The following is a 20,771-nucleotide window of genomic DNA, read 5'->3' on the forward strand; positions in this document are numbered from 1 at the left end:
GATAAAGCAACAATTAAAAAGTTCACAGGCCTATTTCTTACTAATAACCCTCCCTTTACTTCGGATCAGCATTTCTGTGGACACCCCCAACAGCTCATAGACTTTGTTACCGCCCACTTGCAACCCCCTACTCCCTCCCTCTGACAGTCTCACCAAGGCACCCTTTGTCAAATGGAAACAGCGATATTTTTTTTAAACAATTAAATTATTAGTATGTTGTTGTAACTAAGACATTAGCTGTAAAAATAGATTTTTACCTGCATGGTTTACATGAAGTTCCACATTCTCTTCACATTTCCTGGTTGTTGAGGTGCATTTACATCAGCCGTGACACCATTATTATTTTGAGTGAGGAGATTCATTATCAATTCAATGTGACAGGAGGTACATCGTCCAGGATTCCAGTCGGTCCCTAACTTCCTATTCACCCGTTTGCTAGAGCAGCTTACAATGGGAAAGCAAAAAAAAGACACGGCTTCCCCGTGTAGCCTACATTAACCACATCGGGTTGTCTAGACTAGACTAAAATAATGTAAATTCCTTAGGTTAATGAAAAACTGAAAAAGTACCAACATCATGCCACAGTGCAAACTGTATAGGTTTAATATATTAGGTCTGTCTGTGTGTCTGTGTGTGTGGTAATAAATACAAATTTGAAATGTGTGTCAAAGAGATTTAAGAGGGACGAGAACATTGAGGTTTAGGAGGTGGTGCGATGTTTAGGGGTGACATTCTGAAGATGAATGGGAAGGATTAATGTTATCCCCCATCCTCTCTTGCTCTCTCTCTCTCCCTCTCTGTCTCTCTGTCTCACTGTCTTTCCATTGACCAGGTGAAACAAAGGGCCAGGCGGAGAGGAGAGGAGAGGAGAGGAGAGGCAGACAGACGAGCGGCGGAGGCCTGGAAGAGGATTCAACGGAGGAATCCAGCGGGTGTCTCTCGGGAGAGAGAAGCAAGGCAGGGGGGCGGGCGGGCGGGCCGCAGCATGCAGGCAGCATGGAACAGGTGAAGGAGCAGCGACCCTTCTGCTCGCTATCCAAGTCCCAGAGGGAGCGAGAGAGGGACTGGGAGCGGGAGAGGGAGCGTCGTTACACGGCTTCGACAGCGGAGCGCGAGGACGGCTGCAGGGTTCCCACTCAGAAGTCGTACAGCTCCAGTGAAACTCTTCAGGCGTACGACCATGACCCCACGCGCATGCTGTTCGGAGGCCGAGTCAGCGACATGACTCACAAGGACAGCCAGGAGTATGCAAGGCCAGGTCAGTAGGAGACACACTCTCAAGGGGATATAGGCTCGAAGTCAGTCTCATAACAACGTCGGCAGGCCCTGTATGCGATCTGCAAGTTCAAGGTCTGCAACGTTTTTGCTACGCGACATGATGTGAACTTTGCAATTTTTATCTGATATTTTTATAAATAAATAAAAACGAATTAAATAAATAAAAGACATTTCAAATAAAAAACGAAACAGAAAGAAACGCAAAAAAGAAAAGGAGCATGTGGTCTCGTGCACTAACTGTCTGAGCCACCACCCGGCCGGAAGTCTTATTTATTTATGTATGTATTCATAGTGGATCAGCACTTCATTCACATCTCTTTTTTAGAGGACTGATATGCAAAATCTATACACCGTTGCACAATGTCGCTTGCCGACAAGAACAGACCTTCTAACAGTTAGTTTGAAGTTGAGATGTGAGATTAAATGCAACAAATTAGTTAACTAAGGGGCAACATAGTAGTTGTTCTTCATGGTTGAGGGGGCGGCCTGGTTGTGGGTTTCCAAATCCTTAATTGACCTTTGCAATAAAATAGAAAATAAAAACTGATATTTTACCACTCATTTCTAATTAAATCATTCTTCTGAGTTTTCATACAGTGGACAAGTGGAGCACATCTGAACTGTTGTGAACAAAAATAAAATAGCACACATGACTAGTACCAATTTTAAATAATAAGAAAACAGTGGTCAATAAATAACAGGATGCTTTTAATTAGCTGCTAGAATCTCCGTCTCATTTCCTTAATTTAAAAGTTTGGGCAGTATATTGAGTTTTATGGCACTCTCCCAGCTCATAAAATTGCAATTAGAAATCTATCCATATCTCCCATAGACTTTTATGCTGTTAATTGGTGCCTACTTCAGAATTAATCGGATTATAATGAAGTTGTTGGAAGGATGTTAGTTTTTCTTCAGCTCTCATTACAACGCTGAACAGGCATTAATTTCTCTCTTCGTGTTAAAATGCCAAATAATCTATTAGACTAGTGCTCCATGCACATTGAATTTGTTATGCATATTATTTTGTGTATGTTTTTTCATTGTACTGTTTTATTAACGGTGGAGGTTTAACCCATTTTGAGCGGGGACCCTTTTTGGTGGTTACATACATTATGTTATTATAATTTAGCTATTGAAAAAGAGCAGATCTACAAGCTCATAGCACGCCACCGAGTGGCGCGCTATGAACTTGTAGGTCTGCTTTTTTTATCGTTAAAATGTGCCTCAAATCTTTCAGAAATTTTTCATGATTTAGAATTTTGTATTAATTTATTTCGACATCAGGCCTGAATGGGTTAATATAGTGGAGTGGGGTTAAATATTCTAATAAAAACATATTTTTAACATTTTCACATAGTGAATTGATAGCTGTATCGGTGTCCTTCATATTTCTGAATTAATACTTTGTTCTTGGTTTGAATGTTTCAGCACTTGAATAATTGATTAATTTGAAACATTTTCAGCCCAACCCCTGATGCTCTTGATTTGATATTACAACTTATTGAAAATGACTCACTCCACTAGGAATCATTATTAGATTAATCTTTCGAGTAGCAGTTTTGATAGGCAGATGTTCACAAGTGTGACTTTTTATATCAAGATTTCTTTGTCAGTGGAGATTATATTAGATGCATTAGAGGTGGAAATCAAATAGAGTTTGAAGCGTGTGTTAAAGGATAATGATTTTATCTGTTAATTGCCTGTTAGTACATTGTACAGCCATCTAATGCATCTTCCATTTGTTGTCATGGTTACATAGTATGAAGTAGTCACTTAATGAAATATGGTGGCAATATTACATTTTCAATATTACTTTCTCAAGTAATAATGGAACATGAATTGTGCAATGATGTATTCTCAAATAACACCTGAAAATATTGTGTTACTAGGTTGTATAGAAATTATCCCCTGGCTTTGCCCCACGTCTCTCTGTCACTTTGTTTACAAACAAAACTGCACGTGAGAGGAAGTCACAGACTTAAAACCCCATAGCCTGGAGGGGTGCGACGCTCTGATTGGTTCAGAAACCTCAGAGCCAGCGTTTCAAGCTGAAACTGCCCACCATTTCCGTTTCACTACACCGTTAACAGTATCCTACAGAGCATGTAGTTCCTACTAAAACTTAGTACTAATGGTAACCATAAACCCTAAACATTTTCCATTTGATGAAAACATACACACTGACACTATTTATATTCATTTAAAATCTTAGTTTTTTGTTTTTGAGTGGTGCAACCACTCCTACAACCAGCTTGCAATGTCCTCGTACCTGTTTGTGTGTCTGTGTAAGCACGAGTATGTTTGTGTGTCTGTGTAAGCACGAGTATGTGACTTAATAATAGCAGTAGGGGGCGCCAGAAACAGTGAGAGGGGTAGTGACTCTAATGAGAGAGAGAGAGAGAGAGGGGGGGGGGGGGAATTGCACCACTCAGTTCACACGTGTGTGATTTTTATTATTACATCAAAAGTGTTCATTCTTACAAGATCCACAAGACATTTTGTTTTTCTTCAGTATTATTTTCAAAATAGACACAAAAGGCAGTACAGTAGCATTGGCCAATACAGTAGTAGTGCACTGAAACTGAAAAGTGTTCAGCAAGACAGTCATTACACTATCACAAAATACGGACAAGACAAACACTAAATCAAAATAGAGTCCCAAAGGACAAAAATGTAATAATGCAATTGAAAATAAAATAACTACTAAGCATGTTGTTGACTTGTTATGAATTACTGTATTAAAGGACCACTTCACCACTTTTCAACCCATCTTCAAGTAATGATCATGGTACAATAGCAACAAGATAAATCTTCTCAGTCTGGTTCTCATAGGAGGGCCGTGGGCAGTTCAGTCCACCAGTAGCCTCGGAAACACAGACATTTTTATTTCCAGGAAGAAAGTCCACCAGTGACATCATCGATGGGGAATCCAAGCCAATAGAAACAGCAGGCTTTCTATGCCTGAAAAGTTGCAATGCTAAAATGGAATCGATCTCACGATAATGGAAATCTAAATATATACAGTAACAAATAATCTTGATTTTTTTTAAACGATGATGTCACTGGTGGACGGGTTTCTTAACTGCCCACAGCCCTCCTATGAGACACAGGCAGAGTAGAAAAGAGAAAATAGAGTTGAATATAGTAGAAAATAATGGTGGTATTTTATCATGAACATAATGAGGACCAATTACATGAAGATAGGTTGAAAAGTGGTGAGGTGGTCCTTTAACACTGTGTTAATTCAACCAACTCCCCTTTCTTCTGCTAAGTGTGGTTTTATCCATTAAACTCTGTTGTCTCCTTGGTCTGTTAACTTTACTGTTTTTGCTTATGCAGGCCAGACCTTTTCGCTGAGGCAGCTGGGGGTCTGCGAGCCTTCCGCCAGGAGGGCTTTGGCTCTTTGCCCCGAGACGGGCCTCTCGCACCCCCTCGGGAGTTACTCCAGGGGACCCGTCTCCTCGGAAAACCATGAGCCTGCCTCGCCGGAACATACCATGTCCCTCTGGGGACGGGGGGTGAAGTCAGGACAGAACTCCTGCCTGTCCAGCCGCTCAAACTCAGCCCTGACCCTCACCGACACGGAGATGGACAAATCGGACACGGAGATCGGTAAGGTTCATGCTCACCGATCATACCGTTCATACTTCTTTATGTGCTTGTTCCTACGCGACACAGATCCTCGATCTGTTCTCAGAGTGTCGAGGGGGAAAAGAGGCAGCAACACTGGTGGTTGTTGGGGCTGAATTAAAGGCATCTCATTCCTGATTGGCGGATGCAACGGGGATTGTGATTGGTGGTCGTGGTGACGGAGGAGCAGCACGCCCTTTGGCGGATCAAAGGCATGTTCCCTCATAGCAGTGTACGTGAAAGAGCCTGGTCTTCCAGTTGAGTGGTTTGCAAGTCACCTGGCCCTCTCCATGGGGGGAAAGGACAGAGTTTTGATAAAGTTTCCCCATGAGCCAGCATGTCGTCAAAGTAAGCTTTGTATGCCTTTAGTCTGAGATGCTGCTCTTTCTGCAGCTTGGGGTCTATAGCTGTTGTTCACAATGGCTGATTAGATGGGTTGATCGGTTTGAAGTGCAAATTGCATCCTGCGGCAGTGGCTCAGCAGTCAGAGCGTCTCTCTGGTCTTCCCGGTTCAATCCCCGGCTTGTGTCAAAAGTGTCCTTGAGCAAGACACAGAACCCCTAACTGCTCTCGATGAGCAGATTAGTGTCTTGCATGGTTGCCTCTGCCATCACTGTGTGAATGTAAAGCACATAAGGAGCTTTGGATAAAGGCGCTATATAAATGCAGAAATCCATTTACCATGTATTACAAACCTGAGGCACAGGATCAGAGATTGTCCTGTGGAATAAGGGAGATTTCTGATACATTAAATCAGACAAATATTATTGCTGTCAGGCGGAAACCTTGTTGTATGTAAGGTGTGTAGGCTTTTGAGGCCATCTTACAGTTGGTAAAAGTATTGGATTTAAAGCAAATCTCTGTATTTGTGTTGTCTATGGGTTGTGCTTAGCCCCACACCCAGGCTGTTTTTAATCTTTTTGCCTCTGATATTATTTTGTTGATTCTGACATTTTATCCACACCTTTCAATCAATTCATTACAGTCTTCTATATTTGCCATCACATTGTCATTTATCAGTCATTAGTCGAAGTATAATTATTTTCACCAATGGGCTTAAAAATAATGAGCAGCAGTTAAGATAATTGTTGGAGATTCCAATTACTTGGCCAGATAGCACACAGTGGAACATTTATTGCGTTTACATGCTATCTTTTTCCCCCTTCTTACCACTGTTGGCTGCAGCCTGTCTCTGGAGAGAATATCTTCTTCTAATAGTGACCTTCATCATAGTGAGCTTGTCTCTAGAGAGACTGAATTGAGCTATTTTACCTATTCAGAATTCCTGTCCCACTATCTGGCCTGTCCATGATTTTGTCGATGATTTCATATCCTGGTGTGACAAGTCATTTTTACAGCTAAATGTGACCAAAACTAAAGACATGATCATCAGCTTTAGACGGACTCCTCCCAGTCCTGCTCCTACACTTATTAAGGGCACAGAAATTGAAGTTGTAGAGAGCTACAAATACTTGGGTGTCGTTCTGGACAACAAACTCTCCTTTGATTCTCATGTTGCCTCTACTTCAAAAAAAGTCCAGCAGCGTCTTTTTTTTTCTGAGGAAAATGCGTTCTTTTAATGTCTCATCTGTAATGATGACTCTTTTTTATAGGAGTTTTATTGAATCTGTTCTTATGTTTTGTATGGTTGCCTGGTACGGAAATCTGACCCTAGCAAACAAGAACAGGCTCAGCAGCCTCGTCAAAGTGGCCAGTAAGATTTCTGGGAGAACCCAAGCCCAACTTATAGATCTGTACAAGAGGCAGATGCTTAAGAGAGCCTCCTCCCTCCTGGAGGTATCGGATCACCCACTTTGGTCTGAGTTTGAACTGTTGCCCTCAGGTCGTCGGCTGAGGGTGCCCGCCACAAAGACCAATCGGTTCAAATTATCATTTGTCCCAGCTGCTATTCAACTACTGAACAGCAAATAGCACTTTATTCTTGCCATTTTGCACATACTGCCCACTGATGCACTTTAGCTGACTTTGCTACTACTGTATGTCATGAATTCTCTGTCTCTAGTGCCCTGTTCTTAGTCTTGCATTGAATGTTGTTGTTGTGTGTATTTTGTGTGTATTTTACTATGATCTGGCTGCAAACCAATTTCCCGCAAGGGACAATAAAGCTAACCTTGACCTTGACCTTGATTAGCCCTACTGAATGCATTCTAAAGGCACTAAGGCAGAGAACAACAGACCACTGGTGAACACACAGTCCCAGACCTCCTTAGCTCTCACCTCTTGTCATATTAGCTTCTGTACCTGCCGGCTGCCGAGCACAAAACCCAATCGGTTTCAGTTCTGTTTTCGAGGCAGCCTAATGTCTGCTTTGGAAGGCCTCTCTCTCTCTCTCTCTCTCTCTCTCTCACGCGCGCTCTCGCTCTCGCGCTCTCGCTCTCGCTCTCTCGCTCTCTCGCTCTCTCTCTTAGATTCAATGTAATTGTATTTAAGTGCCAAATCACAACAAGATGTCTCAAGACACTTTACAGTTGGAGCAGACGGAAATCTGACATTGTCCCACCCTGAGCATCCTCTCTCTCTCAGTTCAATTCCCTTCAAAGCGGGGGCTTTATTGGCATGAGAAACATACTGCACATTATTTACATGATAACAAAGCAAGTCAGTGAAATGAAACAGTCAAAATTATGAAATGTATGTACAATTAAAAAGAATAAAAAACCATAGAGCTGTGTCAGCCACATTGCAATTTTGCAATGCCTTTTGCAATATTGCAATCTCTCTCTCTCTCTCTCTCTGCCCCCCCCCCGTGTGGTGTCTTTGGAGTGCGTGTGCAGATCTCTGGAGGGCTGCCACTGATTGGCTGTGGTTAGTACAACGACCTGCTGTGAGTTTTATCTAGCTCTCCAGTGCCTCTGCTGTGTTAATGATGAGAGCACTAAACTCCTTTCATCTCAGGTCGTCTCTCTACCGCTTGACGTAAAAAAAAAGAAACCTTTCCTCTTTTCTAAGTTGGATTATTATTATTTTATACAATACACCAGTTCCAGTTCTTGCAGAGAGACGGGGAGGTGCAGTGGCTCTTCGTCTATTTTTGGCATGTTTAATTTCTTCATATTCATGCGGATTTTAAAAGCTCTGTTCCTCCGCTGTAGATCTTTGCTCTCGTTTGGGGTTTTTCGGACATCGTGAGACATTGCACTTTTGACTTTCACTATTTAATCCATTCTGACCGGGCACCCATTTTGGTGTCAGCATCATGTCGTGCTTTAGCTATTTAAAAATAGCAGATCTACAAGCTCATATCGCGCCACCGAGTGGCGCGATACGAGCTTGTAGGTCTGCTATTTTTGAAAAATCGAAGTGCGACTGACATTTTTAGAATCTGATCTCAGGTCAGAATGGGTTCATCAGACCAGTGTGTGTCCGGCGGAAACCTCGTATGAATCTGATCTCGGGTCAGAATGGGTTAATGAAGCAGCTAAAGAGAAATGACCCATCCAGTGGTTTCCATCGACTAAATATGCATGCTGAAGCCCAGACAGAGGGGCGTTCAGCCCCACTTATTCATAAATGAACTCAATATTTCATTCTAATTTGCCTCGTTCCAGGGAGCACTCAACACGGACAAGAAGTGGCGTCGTGGCTCTGTCTCAGAGCTGATGTTGTTAACCTTCCCTGATCAAAGAAAAAAAGATCAGAATAAAGATGAGATGGCAATCTATGTTATCCATACTGATTCTGTTTTGGATCACTGGTGATAAAAAAAACATTATTTGTGCTGTATATCATAATTATTATACTTGATTTAAAATATATAGATGATCAATTTAGTTAGAATTGCCTTTTTGTTACACACTATCCACATCAAAATTGCTATTATGATTTTCAATCAGGTTACTTACATTATTTTGGTAAGGTGTCATCATGTTTAAATGTGTACTCAATATAGGGCCCAGGAAATAATTCCCCGTTCATTGTCCCCATAGAGGTTTCAAAAAGTATTTATTTAAAGACGTTTACGCCACGTACAAAGCCAACTCTTGTTGTGACAAATCGTGACAATAAACACAATGTGTTATTGTGTAATTAGTAAGAAGGAAAAAAAAAGATTTGTCACAACAACAGTTGGCTTTGTCCGCGGCGTAAACGTCTCTAAATAAATACCTTTTGAAACGTCTATGAGGAAATTGAACGGGGAGTTTTTTCCTGGGCCCTCGTCGTTATGAAAGGGGGCGGGAATGCGACGCTCTATGTTGCTTCAACGTTAAGAGTAGCAAGCAACACAACAATCCCTCGATATTGACATGTATTTTGACATAGTGTGATGTTGATGAACAAAAACAAAAATCGAATTATTAATTTAGAGTATTGTCTGTTCTTCATTCAGTTTTTCAATTAGTATCACACACACGCACACACACGCACACACGCACACACACACACACACACACACACACACACACACACACACACACACACACACACACACGCACACACACACACGCACACACACACACACACAGTCACACACGCACACACGCAGACACACGCGCACACACACACACACACACACACACACACACACGCACACACGCGCACATACACACACACACACACACACACGCACACGCACGCGCGCACACACACACACACACACACACACACACACACACACACACACACACACACACACACACACACACACACACACACACACACACACACACCGGTGTATGTGTCATGTATGTATATATACTAGTATGTACATACTTTATTATTATGATTAATTTAGAATTTATTTTCACAGTTAATCATCAGAAAAGGGCGCATTGGCCAGGAAAGGCATGTCTGAAGTCCTGGGTTCTGAGCGTGGGTTTAAAAGAACAGAGGGCGGGGGCTGCTTTGAAGTGGGTTGGAACTGAAGTCAGTTCCCCAGAGAGGGGGCGGGGCAGCAGTGAAAGCCCTGTATCACCCCAGGTTCAGCTCTTTGGTCCTGGGGGATTTAGCAGGAGGTTAGCATCAGCGGAACTGTGGGATCAGGAGAGGCAACGGTGGTGGAGGAGGAGGGATAGGTAGGTGGGTGGGTGGGTGGGTGGAGCTAGGTTGTTGAGGTGGCGAGTGACTACTGAACAGATCAGATTCTAAAAATGTCTTCTACATCCTGACAGTTTTCTGAAAAAGCTATGTTTCCATGTCAGTCGTTCTTCAAATTTTAGAGAATAGCAGACCTAAAAGCTCGTAGCGCGTATGAGCTTGTAGATCTGCTATTTTTAAATAGCTAAAGCATAACGTAATGCTAACACCAAAAGGGGTGTTAGCCTAAAATGGGTTAACCATACTTTTATACTTTGGCTTTTCTGCTATTAAAAACAAAACAAAAACGTAGAAATGTTTGTCATTTATTTTATAATCTTTTACAGGTTTCATGCTATTAACTTTCATTTATTTTTATTTTTTCCTCAATTACACCCACACCACCTGAACTTTGAACATTCAGTGGATTTTCTGAAGCCTTTTTGCGCTGCAAACGGGCATCAACAGTGACATCTGCTGGCAAATTCCTACTTTTGCCTCACAGTCCACAGGTCAATCAGAGCACTTATTTGAGCCAGAAAACCCCAGACCACAGAAAATCTACTGAATGTTAAGAGTTCATGTTTTTTGGGTGCAATTGAGCTCAGAAAAATAAAATAAGCTTGATTCCGGGGTTCCCTGGAACAAAATATTTTGAGATGGTGGTCCTGAAAAGGTTTGAGAACCACTGATATAAAAACATAATAATAATAATAATAATAATCTTTATTGTCCCGAAGGATATTCATCTTCACAGGTCTGTTCAACACCAACAACAAAAACAGCACATAGTACAGAAAAACATGACACCAAGACAATACAAAAAAAAACATGAGTTCCCCACTGTGTACAGAACCATCCTATCGGCGGGGCAGTTTGTTTAATGCCGCGATGGCTGAGGGGACAAAACTCCTATTGGAACGAACCTTTGTTTTTCAGAAAACCGATTTACAAAACATTATATGAGAATCGGCCTCAGGTCTTTAAATGTATTCTGTGATTGACTGTGAGCCTCTGAAACTCACGGTGGGACGGTATGATGTGGTCTCTGGAGCGCATACTTGTCAGCATGCGGGAAGCAGTTTTGTACACTCACTGTACAGTAGCCTACTGTAGTGTAGACTAGAGGACTCTAGTGGTGGTGGTGTAAAGGAAGCTGTTGCAATGATCAAGTTTATCACTGTTGATGTGATGAAAGCATGAATGAGTGTTTCTGGCACTTTCTGCAACAATGTTTCGGGGGTGTTTTGGTGATCTCGTTGAACTTGGGGAAAGGAGGAGAGATCGCTGCCTACCGATACATCTTGTACACTGATGCATCTGGTGCAACAACATTCGTAGATTCAAAAACAAACTGCATTGCGGAAACCAATGCAAAGACTTTAGGGCAATGTCCTTGATATTTGGGACTGTTTGGACAGTGACAGGGTTGGTTTCCGAAGTAGTTCGGCATGTGTTTGTTAGTGGAGGTTTTCTTCCCTCTTCTAGACGCAGCATTGCATTTAGATTTCATTTACAATTTCCCCAGATAGTCGAAAGGCGGGGAGATCACTGATTGCTCACTGGCTATGCGGGACTAGGTCAAGGATGACTCCAAGGTTATGGACTTGGTGGAGGGGGTAACGGTGGAGTCATCAATATTGAGGGAAAAGTCCCAAAACTGATGGGACTGACAGGACCAAAAGGTTCGGGGTTTTGGTGTGTAACTTCACTCGACAGAAAACTCAGTGGTAGAGTGTTTGAAGGGAGATTTTTAAGTTTATCGGATACTACAGGTTTGCTGGTGAGAACATATTGAACTGAAAACTGCATCGTGACTGAGAGGCACTTCTTTGAACATCATCTTTTACCTTTAGGGGGGTCCAATGTTTTCAGAATTCAATCGATTTGATTGATTCTGGTTGTTTTTTTAGTTGGTTTCCTAGAAGGACCACCTTGTTGCTTCCCCAGCTTTGAACAACATCTACTTTTACTTTATTTACTTTATTTGTTTATTTGGACAGGACAATGCATATTAATGGACATCACATGGACGTAAATACACCGGATTTTCATCCACAGTCCTCACAAGAAACAGAAAACAGACAGGCAAACAGTGGAATACATTTACATAACTATACATAGTTACTGTTTGTGCACCTGTACAATTTATACTGCAATTTAAACTAACAATACAAAACAAATTGTTATACTACAGTCTTGTGCAAAAGTATTGCAAATAACTGATCTACAAGCTCACACTGCATCACACAACGTGACATTTTGTGAGGTTGTAGATCGGTTATTTTCACTATTTTATTTATTTAACTTTTTTGACATACCCAAAACACAAGGACATGGAAAAGTGGTTATGAAAACTCTATGGATAATTTACATTGCTGGATAATGAATATACGAGTGCTGATCAAAATGTTCTAAGACTTTTGTATATTACAAGCACTAGGCTGTGACATCACACGACCCATAGCCTGTTCCTGCCATGGGGTGTTCATTTTTTGTTTTCATAAACTTCAAACTGAAGCAGAGATGAAGGAGAAGTGATGTAATCCAATCATCCATAATAATGTAAGAAGCTCCAAGCTGAACATTTCACACATTATTTCAGGGTGTCAGCAACATTGAGTCAATTCTTTCTCATCTGCAGGAGATTAATTTAATAGCGTAGTCAGTGGCTGACTACTGTTCTACATGATTCATTTTGGTCTGTATTCCTACAGTAGTTGGTGTTACAAACACGGCACACTTCCTTGTTTCCTTATAGATGATGTTGTTGTTGATGTTGAAATGCAGTCACAGAAATCTTATCATGAAACCAGATCAACAAATCACATTGTCACCAAAGTTATGGAAGCCTATTCCTCTGTCGGTTACACACTACTGTACAATGCATGGGTTGCATTTACATTCACACACGAGAAGTACCTTTCCTTCAGCACTCTTATTGGCCTCCGTTCCTATTATTAATTAAGTAATTAAAACACTTCCCCTCCCTAACACGATTAACGAGTTACTTGACTATAGAACAAATTGACAGCTTCCCTCCCAATAACGAGATACACAAGTTATGTTTTCATTGTTTAATTCACGTTTTTAAGAAGTTTTAAGACATACAGGGTTTCCACCGGACACAGTGGGATAGGTGACGCGTTTTGATGACGTCATCACAAAAACATCCGTCGCACTGACATGCAAAGGGTTCTGGGAAATTGAGGCCCCATGCATTGCATGCCATTGCATGCAAAGTTGCTGGTCCTTCTCCATCTCTCTCTCCTACCATTTTCTCTCCCTCCACTGTCGCTATAAAAACTGCATATAGAGTGATTAATAGCTGTCCACCAATACTTGAACAAACAGGAGTCTTACTATATATGTAAATGCAGCCAAACATGGAACAGCTGTTTAACACAAGAGGGCGCTGTACTCCGAATATGGACTTGTCCTTTAAGTCCAGTTCTGATTGTTACTCTGTGGTGTTGCGTGAACTCACCGGTGAATTGAGACTCTGCACTTCCCTTAGCGGTTGACTGTGTTTACTCCCAGAATCAATATGATACCCCTCATAAAACATGAATGACTGTATGAAATAGAAACACAGTCTGGCCCACTTTAGTTGATTCCTAACAGGGTGTGAAAGAGTTTTCTGCAGGACGTGTTAAGGACTTGTACTTGTAGCTACAGTGGTGCAGTAGTGTGTGACAGATCTCTGTGGGAGGCAGGGAGGGCAGACCAAGGGGCCAGCTAGGCACTCCAATGTTGAAGCGCTGGGCCCTACTAGTAGGAGGAAGGACTGCAGGCGGAACCGTGGATTCTTCGTGCAACCGAGCGCTCAATATTAAAGCCCAGAGAAAATGCGGAAATAGACGGTACTTCCGGCAGCCTTCCGGGTGCTTCAAAACGCCACTGAGCAACTTCCACTGACATGAATAGTGGAGGGGGCGGAGCTTCGCGCCAGTTTAGTCTCTATCCTTTTAATACTCTATGGGGCAGACCCTACAGTAGGCCTGCTGAAGCCACTCTCACTACAACACCTGCCATCCTTAGTTAACGCAGCGCACATCGTTAGGCTGGAAGGCTTCCCAGGCTCGTATATATTGTTTGTGTCTGAGCATAGGCATGGTAACGCCCCGCCTGCCTCTGATTGGCCTACCGACACTGCCTGTCTTGACTGTCCTCCGAGATGCGAGGTTACTCCGTGGTGAGAAATAATACAAGAGAATGACAGTGTGGCACTCGCCACAGAATGCAGCCTTGTAACTAACTTTTGGCACATGCGACGGTGCGACAGAATGCAGCCTTGTAACTAACTTTTGGCACATTGACGGTGCGACAGAATGCAGCCTTGTAACTAACTTTTGGCACATTGACGGTGCGACAGAATGCAGCCTTGTAACTAACTTTTGGCACATGCGACAGTGCGACAGAATGCAGCCTTGTAACTAACTTGTACGTTTTTTTTGGAGATGAGGCAAATTAATATTGTTTGTTTGCTTTGATTGAATAATTGATTGAACACGTGCGGTGTACTATATGATTTGTTTTGGGTGTGTTCTAAATTAAGTGTTAGTGTTGAATATTGTGTATTATCTAATTTTAGTAAACTAATACTATTATACAAAAAAGGATAAAGATGAAGGGAAAGGAGACCTTTTTACAGTACAATAATGTTTCAATTTTACACTGTATACAAATAAATGACACAATAATCAACACAAATACTTTATTTAGAATTAGAACACATTATTCCATCAAAGCAAACGGCATAAACATTAGTTTGCCTCTTTTACAAAAATATAAGTTACAAGTTACAGTTATCTTGTATGATACCGTAGGCTACTACGCATTATAAATGTATTTCCCACCACGGAGTAACCTTGTATCAGACTATCCAGCATAGGAGTGGAGGACACTCAAGACGGGCAGTGTTGGTAAGCCAATCAGAAGCAGGCGGGGCGTTACAATGCCTCCACAGAGTACAACACACTGATGTTGGCCTACAAAGCCACCAAAGGTATGGCACCCCCAAATCTTCAAAGCCTGCTCCAACCCTACAGGCCCTCCCCCACACTCAGATCATCTAACACAGGGAAGCTGTCAGAACGTTCCCTAAAATGTCCGGAACAACGCTCCACACATGCCAGACTTTTCTCCTCCCTTCTGGCTCCCAAACTGTGGAACAAACTACCCATTGCAGTCAGAACTGTAGACTAACTCCCGGTTTTCTGCCATAATCTGAAGACTTGCCTCTTCAGACTCCACCTTAGCCCGTAGCACTTGACCATGCAGTCTTAATAGTCCGGCAGCCGGGGTTGTGGAGTGGGAAATATGGTATATATATTGTCTTTTTATTGGCCTAAAATATTGTCTACATACATACATCCGTGAATCCACTTGCTGACTGGCTGTCAGCTGTGAGCAATTTTGACAATTGACATGTCACATGCTACTTAAAGCATAATACAATTTTGACATTTTTGCCTTTATATAGGATGTTAATGGTATGGTCATGGACATATATGTAAACCTCAATTAAAAAAATTGCTCAATGCTGACAGCCGGTCAGCAAGTGGATTCATGAACGTATGTATATTAGGGGTGTAACGATATAGTAACTGCATCGAGAAATCAATTTTAATTTCAACAATTTAAGTTACACTTTGTATCGTATATGATACACATACTCGTTTGTAATGCAAATAATAAGTATTGAATCGTTTTGCAATGGAAAAGAAAACATCTAAACGATTGTACCAATACTAAGCACTTTTAAGAAGAAAGAAATGTGTTTAATTACTTGTCCATTCCACACATGAACTCTGTGTTCATGTCAAGGTGCAGGTTTGTCCATAATGTCTTCACATATAATGGCCATGTATTTGGCAGAGAAATACTGTGTTTACTTTATATCCATAATAATAAATATTTCCCTCAAGAAAAACTGCTCTATACACACTTCATGTCTTTGCTAAATAGTTACTGTATCGATTTTAAATCATTGAATTGTATCGTATCGCCATAATGCACCAATATCATCCATGTAATGTATCTTCCACCATGTATCGTGATACGTATCGTATCGCTGTTAAAATGTATCATTACACCTCTAATGTCTAGACAATCGACAATATTTAATGCCAATAAAAAAATACTATATACCAAATTTCGCACTAGCCTGTTGACTGCCAGACTATAAGCTACATTTTTAGATGGCAAGATATTTTGACAGATGCCAGGTCCATTTGTTGACCTGGCATCCTATACGTTGTATAGTTTCAATGAATGTACACATTATAGTGTTTATTTTTCACATTATACTGTTCAGATTGATGCTATAGGTTTACCTATGATCCTATATGATTACCGTGGCACTACACTGTCTCTATGCTGATGTGTGTGTGTGTGTGTGTGTGTGTGTGTGTGTGTGTGTGTGTGTGTGTGTGTGTGTGTGTGTGTGTGTGTGTGTGTGTGTGTGTGTGTGTGTGTGTGTGCGCGCGCGTGCGCATGTGTGTGAAAATACAATCTACAAGCTCACAATGTGGTGTGATTCACGTACCTCCCAATACGATATCGATACTTGATTATATTATTACATACTGTATTTTATATTGCGATTCAATGATTGATCGGATATCACAATTCTTTGTGTTACCCCCCCTTCCCCCCCCCCCCAAGTTACTTAGCTTTTTTTTTAATACTAGAACATTTAAAAACAATATAAACCATTACTTTTTAGTTTTAAGAAAATTTTTGGGGTGTTTTGCCTTTATTGATATAGGGTACAGTAATTAGACAGGAAAGGGGGAGAGAGATGGGGAAGTGACCGTCGGGCTCGGGAGTCGAACCCGCAGCACGCCGTCCGGCTGCTTGGCCTGGCTTGGTGCCCAGACGGTTGAGCTAACTGCCCGTGCCAAACCATTACAATTGTAATAATAATAATAATAATAATAATTTAAAATCGATTTTAAAATGAATGAGCGAATCTGTTTTATTTTTTATTGCACACCCCTACCGCGATCGGCATAATATAGGTCGACCACTTGCAAGTAGTAGTGTGTGAAGTCAGTCCCGTAGATTGTATTTGTGAAACTAATCGGATTTGCGTTCAGTCTGAAGAAAGCCTTAATGTCACAGACTGGGTACAGTAATTCATAATAAGAAAAATACCTTGCTTTCCTCCAGATACAAATGAGTTTTACTCATTTTTATGGCTTGGCACCGCTCACAGATTTACTTTGTGCACTGATGTTAGCAGAAGGTTAATTAAAGCCACGGAGAAGCAACAACGGTGTGTTCTAGGCGGGAGGATGAAAGCACACAGACTTTAACATGCTGCTTCCTGTTCTTGCGCTCTCTTTCTCACTCACTCACTCTCACACACACACCCTCACACACACACACACACACACACACACACACACACCACACACACACACACACACACCACACACACACACACAAACACTCACTCCTTATCTTTCCAAGATTAGAACATGCAAACACGACGGTAGGCATTTACAAACACTCACGCAGACACGCACACGTTGACATACTGACGAAGGTATCACACCATCTGTTAAACTCACATCTCTCAGGATCTGTACTGCGTATTTGGCACATGGAATCAGCCTATTGATTACCCCAGACAGTACTCCCTCACCACTTTCATAATTCAATATGGCAGAAGCCCAAAACACCAACAGGATGATTAACATCAGAGAGTTTTCAGTTTTTGTTTTTGCATTTTCTTTCGGTCAAAAGGACTGGCCATCTGTGGCGTGTTTTGATGCTGAGAAAACAGTACCCCCGTTGTTCTCTCGTTATGCTAGCAGAAAAATGGTCTGGTTTCCTGTCTCTGGCCTCATCAAACTGCAAACGAGAGTGGACGTGTTTTTCGCAGAGCATTGTTTTTCCGCCATCATCCACTTCTGCCAGGCCGTTCACTTCTGGGGTGAAAGTGGGACAGTACGATCCGGTACTCCATACTACTAAAAGATGATTCAGGGCTGGTACGCATTACCGGGAAGAGGGGAGCAGCTGTCTGCCAACATTCACATACAACCTGTCACATTCTGCTAACGTTAGGTCCCACACCAGTTAGGTTTCTTATGGATTCCTCCCACATTGTGTCTGTACCCAGCACAGACCTGTGGGTTTGTAATCCGTGCAGTAGGGAGGAACCCCACCGCTATGGGTGGATGTGATGGTGTTAGGGTGGATGTGGTGGTGTTAGGTGGATGTGGTGTTAGGGTGGATGTGATGGTGTTAGGGTGGATGTGGTGTTAGGGTGGATGTGATGGTGTTAGGGTGGATGTGGTGTTAGGGTGGATGTGATGGTGTTAGGGTGGATGTGGTGTTAGGGTGGATGTGATGGTGTTAGGGTGGATGTGGTGGTGTTAGGGTGGATGCGATGGTGTTAGGGTGGATGTGGTTGGTGTTAGGGTGGATGTGATGGTGTTAGGGTGGTTGCAATATATCTATCGCTTCACAAAAGCCTCTTATCTCTGTGCGCCAACTGGAGAAAATAGCCCGCCGCTTCTTGCAGTGTTGTCCAATGTAGAATCTGTCACTTCCTGAATCCTGACTTGCCTGCGTAATGGAAATACGAGTTAAATCAAATAGGACTCTGGCCAGACTGAATAGCGAAGTGAGAAAAAGATGAACGTATAGCGAATCATGCTGGATTCCAGGCTAGTACATTTCTTGCTATTACAGAAGACCCATAATGCACCCTTGCATACCTGCAGCCTCAGAGCCTAACCCATTCTGACCTGAGATCAGATTCATACGAGGTTTCCGCCGGACACACACTGGTCTGATGAACCCATTCTGACCTGAGATCAGATTCTAAAAATGTCAGTCGCTCTTTGATTTTTCAAAAATAGCAGACCTACAAGCTCGTATCGCGCCACTCGGTGGCGCGATATGAGCTTGTAGATCTGCTATTTTTAAATAGCTAAAGCATAACATGCATGCTGACACCAAAATGGGTGCCCGGTCAGAATGGGCTAACAGCATGATGGTATCAATCTCATCTAAATGGAATGATTTTGAAAATCCCAAATGACTTACTTTAACACATTTCATTTGTTTATACAATGAAGAATTGTCAAATGTCACTTCCACAAGGCCGTTCTGCTCAGCAGAGATCAAAGATGAACTTGGCATTCCATATCCCTCACAGGAATAGAAGACTGCAGTAAGTGCAGTATAGTGGAATTAAGCAGCATTCAAAGTTTATATTATGTTCATTGTAATGTTGATTCTTCTTGTTGAAATATGCCTGCAATATGAACAAATTAGTTTCGACTGTAGATGGAAAACAAATTTCCCAGGATTCTTGGGATAATTGTGCCTCTTTTCGCAATATAGAAAATGTCTCACTCGTTACCCTACAGTACTTTAAACACTTAGAATACAGACAAATAGAATAGATGAATTTCAATTTTCTAGTTCCCACGGAGCAGGTTTAATTGTGTTAGGTTACCTTCCGGATCATTTCCTGGAGTTGGATTAACATCCCCCCCCACCCCCCCCCCTTACAACCTGCCACTTTGCCTTTTCTATCCGCAGACAGCAAGGAATTGCAATTACGATTAGGAATTATTCATGTGTCATTTACCAGAGCCTTTATTTACTGTACTTGAGTGAGAGAATGGCTCATTTCATCAGGCAGCCTAATTGAGTGGTCGTATTACCAGTCTGCATTTGAATGAGTCATTTTTTTTCCCTCCCTGCCATATGAATAACATTGGAAGAAATTGAAAATAGTTCTTTGCTGCAGGGATTGTGTTGTGTTGTGTTATTGCTTTGTTTACATTACATCCCCTTTGTAATCTGGTTCAAGAATCCTTGGAACTTGGCTTTTTCCCATTACAGATTTTTTTAACCTTGGAATCTTGGGACAATTTTCTTTCTGATTTATTGGTGTTTACTGTGTTGTTAAAGTGCTGCACCTCAACCCTGCTATTGACTAACTAACAGTCCGTTGTACAACGAAGTAATTCAGGCTTACTGCTTACTATTATTCAAATTAATTCATGACGGACAGATGTGTTGTAGCATGTTGAGACGCTACAGTATCTAGGATTCTAGGTCTATTTTAGTTTCCTATTGAAATAGGTTTTCTTTTCTCCGCTCCTGGAGTGTTTCTGGACATGTATGCAGGTGTTTTCCATGTAGCCCAGCAGTAACACAGAACATCCATCTGACTTTGTCAGTTTCCTTTTTGCTTTGCGTTCTCCTTCCTCTTCCCAGGATACTGCAGTTGTCAGTGCCGTGGCTCCGACCGCTGCACTGTTTTTCTATCCACTGCGGGATGCTTGGTGTTCAAGGGATTTATCTAACCATATTGTTCCATTGCACTCAGACTTTGTGCTGCAAGTCTGTGTCGTTGAGAGCATCAGCGGAATGCTCGACTGTACTGTGTGTGTAAGCATACAAAACAAATTCCGCCTTCTTTGCTTATTATGGTTTGGCTCCAGGCGGCTCTTCAAGCATAGGTTGGAATCGTGTATAGTCTCTTCAAAGAGCTTTTCAGTTGAAGTCGTGGTAGAATTTTATTTGTGTCCGTCCACGTGTGTGATACACGTCGTGTTTCCCCTGGGTGTGACAGTCGCAGTGTGGATAGCTCCTGTGAAGAGTCTTAGGCATCCATGTTGGATGTATCGTATTCAAATGTGAGTGCGTTATGTGTGGTAGGACAACTTGCCAACTTTACTCCACAAGTGTGCTCTCGTTTGAAAGTGTCTGTGGTGTATTCTAACTCATAATGAAGCACGCAACTTGTTTTGACTGTTCAATAGTACAATTCTTCCAGTCTTACCCTCCCGTTT

The 20,771-nt window shown here is 41.9% G+C and overlaps 1 protein-coding gene across 1 annotated transcript in view; it reads left to right on the top strand.

Annotated features, from left to right (window-relative positions):
- Positions 1-1,104: 1,104 nt before the first annotated feature.
- The window catches only part of LOC310873555 (teneurin-3), a 244,046-nt gene continuing 224,379 nt past the window's right edge, over positions 1,105-20,771 (top strand). The window contains exons 1-2 of the mRNA XM_083786011.1: positions 1,105-1,258; positions 4,618-4,890. Of these exons, the coding sequence (XP_083642137.1) occupies positions 1,195-1,258; positions 4,618-4,890 (337 nt within the window). The 5' untranslated portion in view covers positions 1,105-1,194. The remainder of the gene's footprint in view (positions 1,259-4,617; positions 4,891-20,771) is intronic.

The sequence above is a fragment of the Protomyctophum parallelum genome (genome assembly GCF_964188405.1).
Source record: "Protomyctophum parallelum genome assembly, chromosome: 16".
NCBI classification, from domain to species: Eukaryota; Metazoa; Chordata; class Actinopteri; order Myctophiformes; family Myctophidae; genus Protomyctophum; species Protomyctophum parallelum.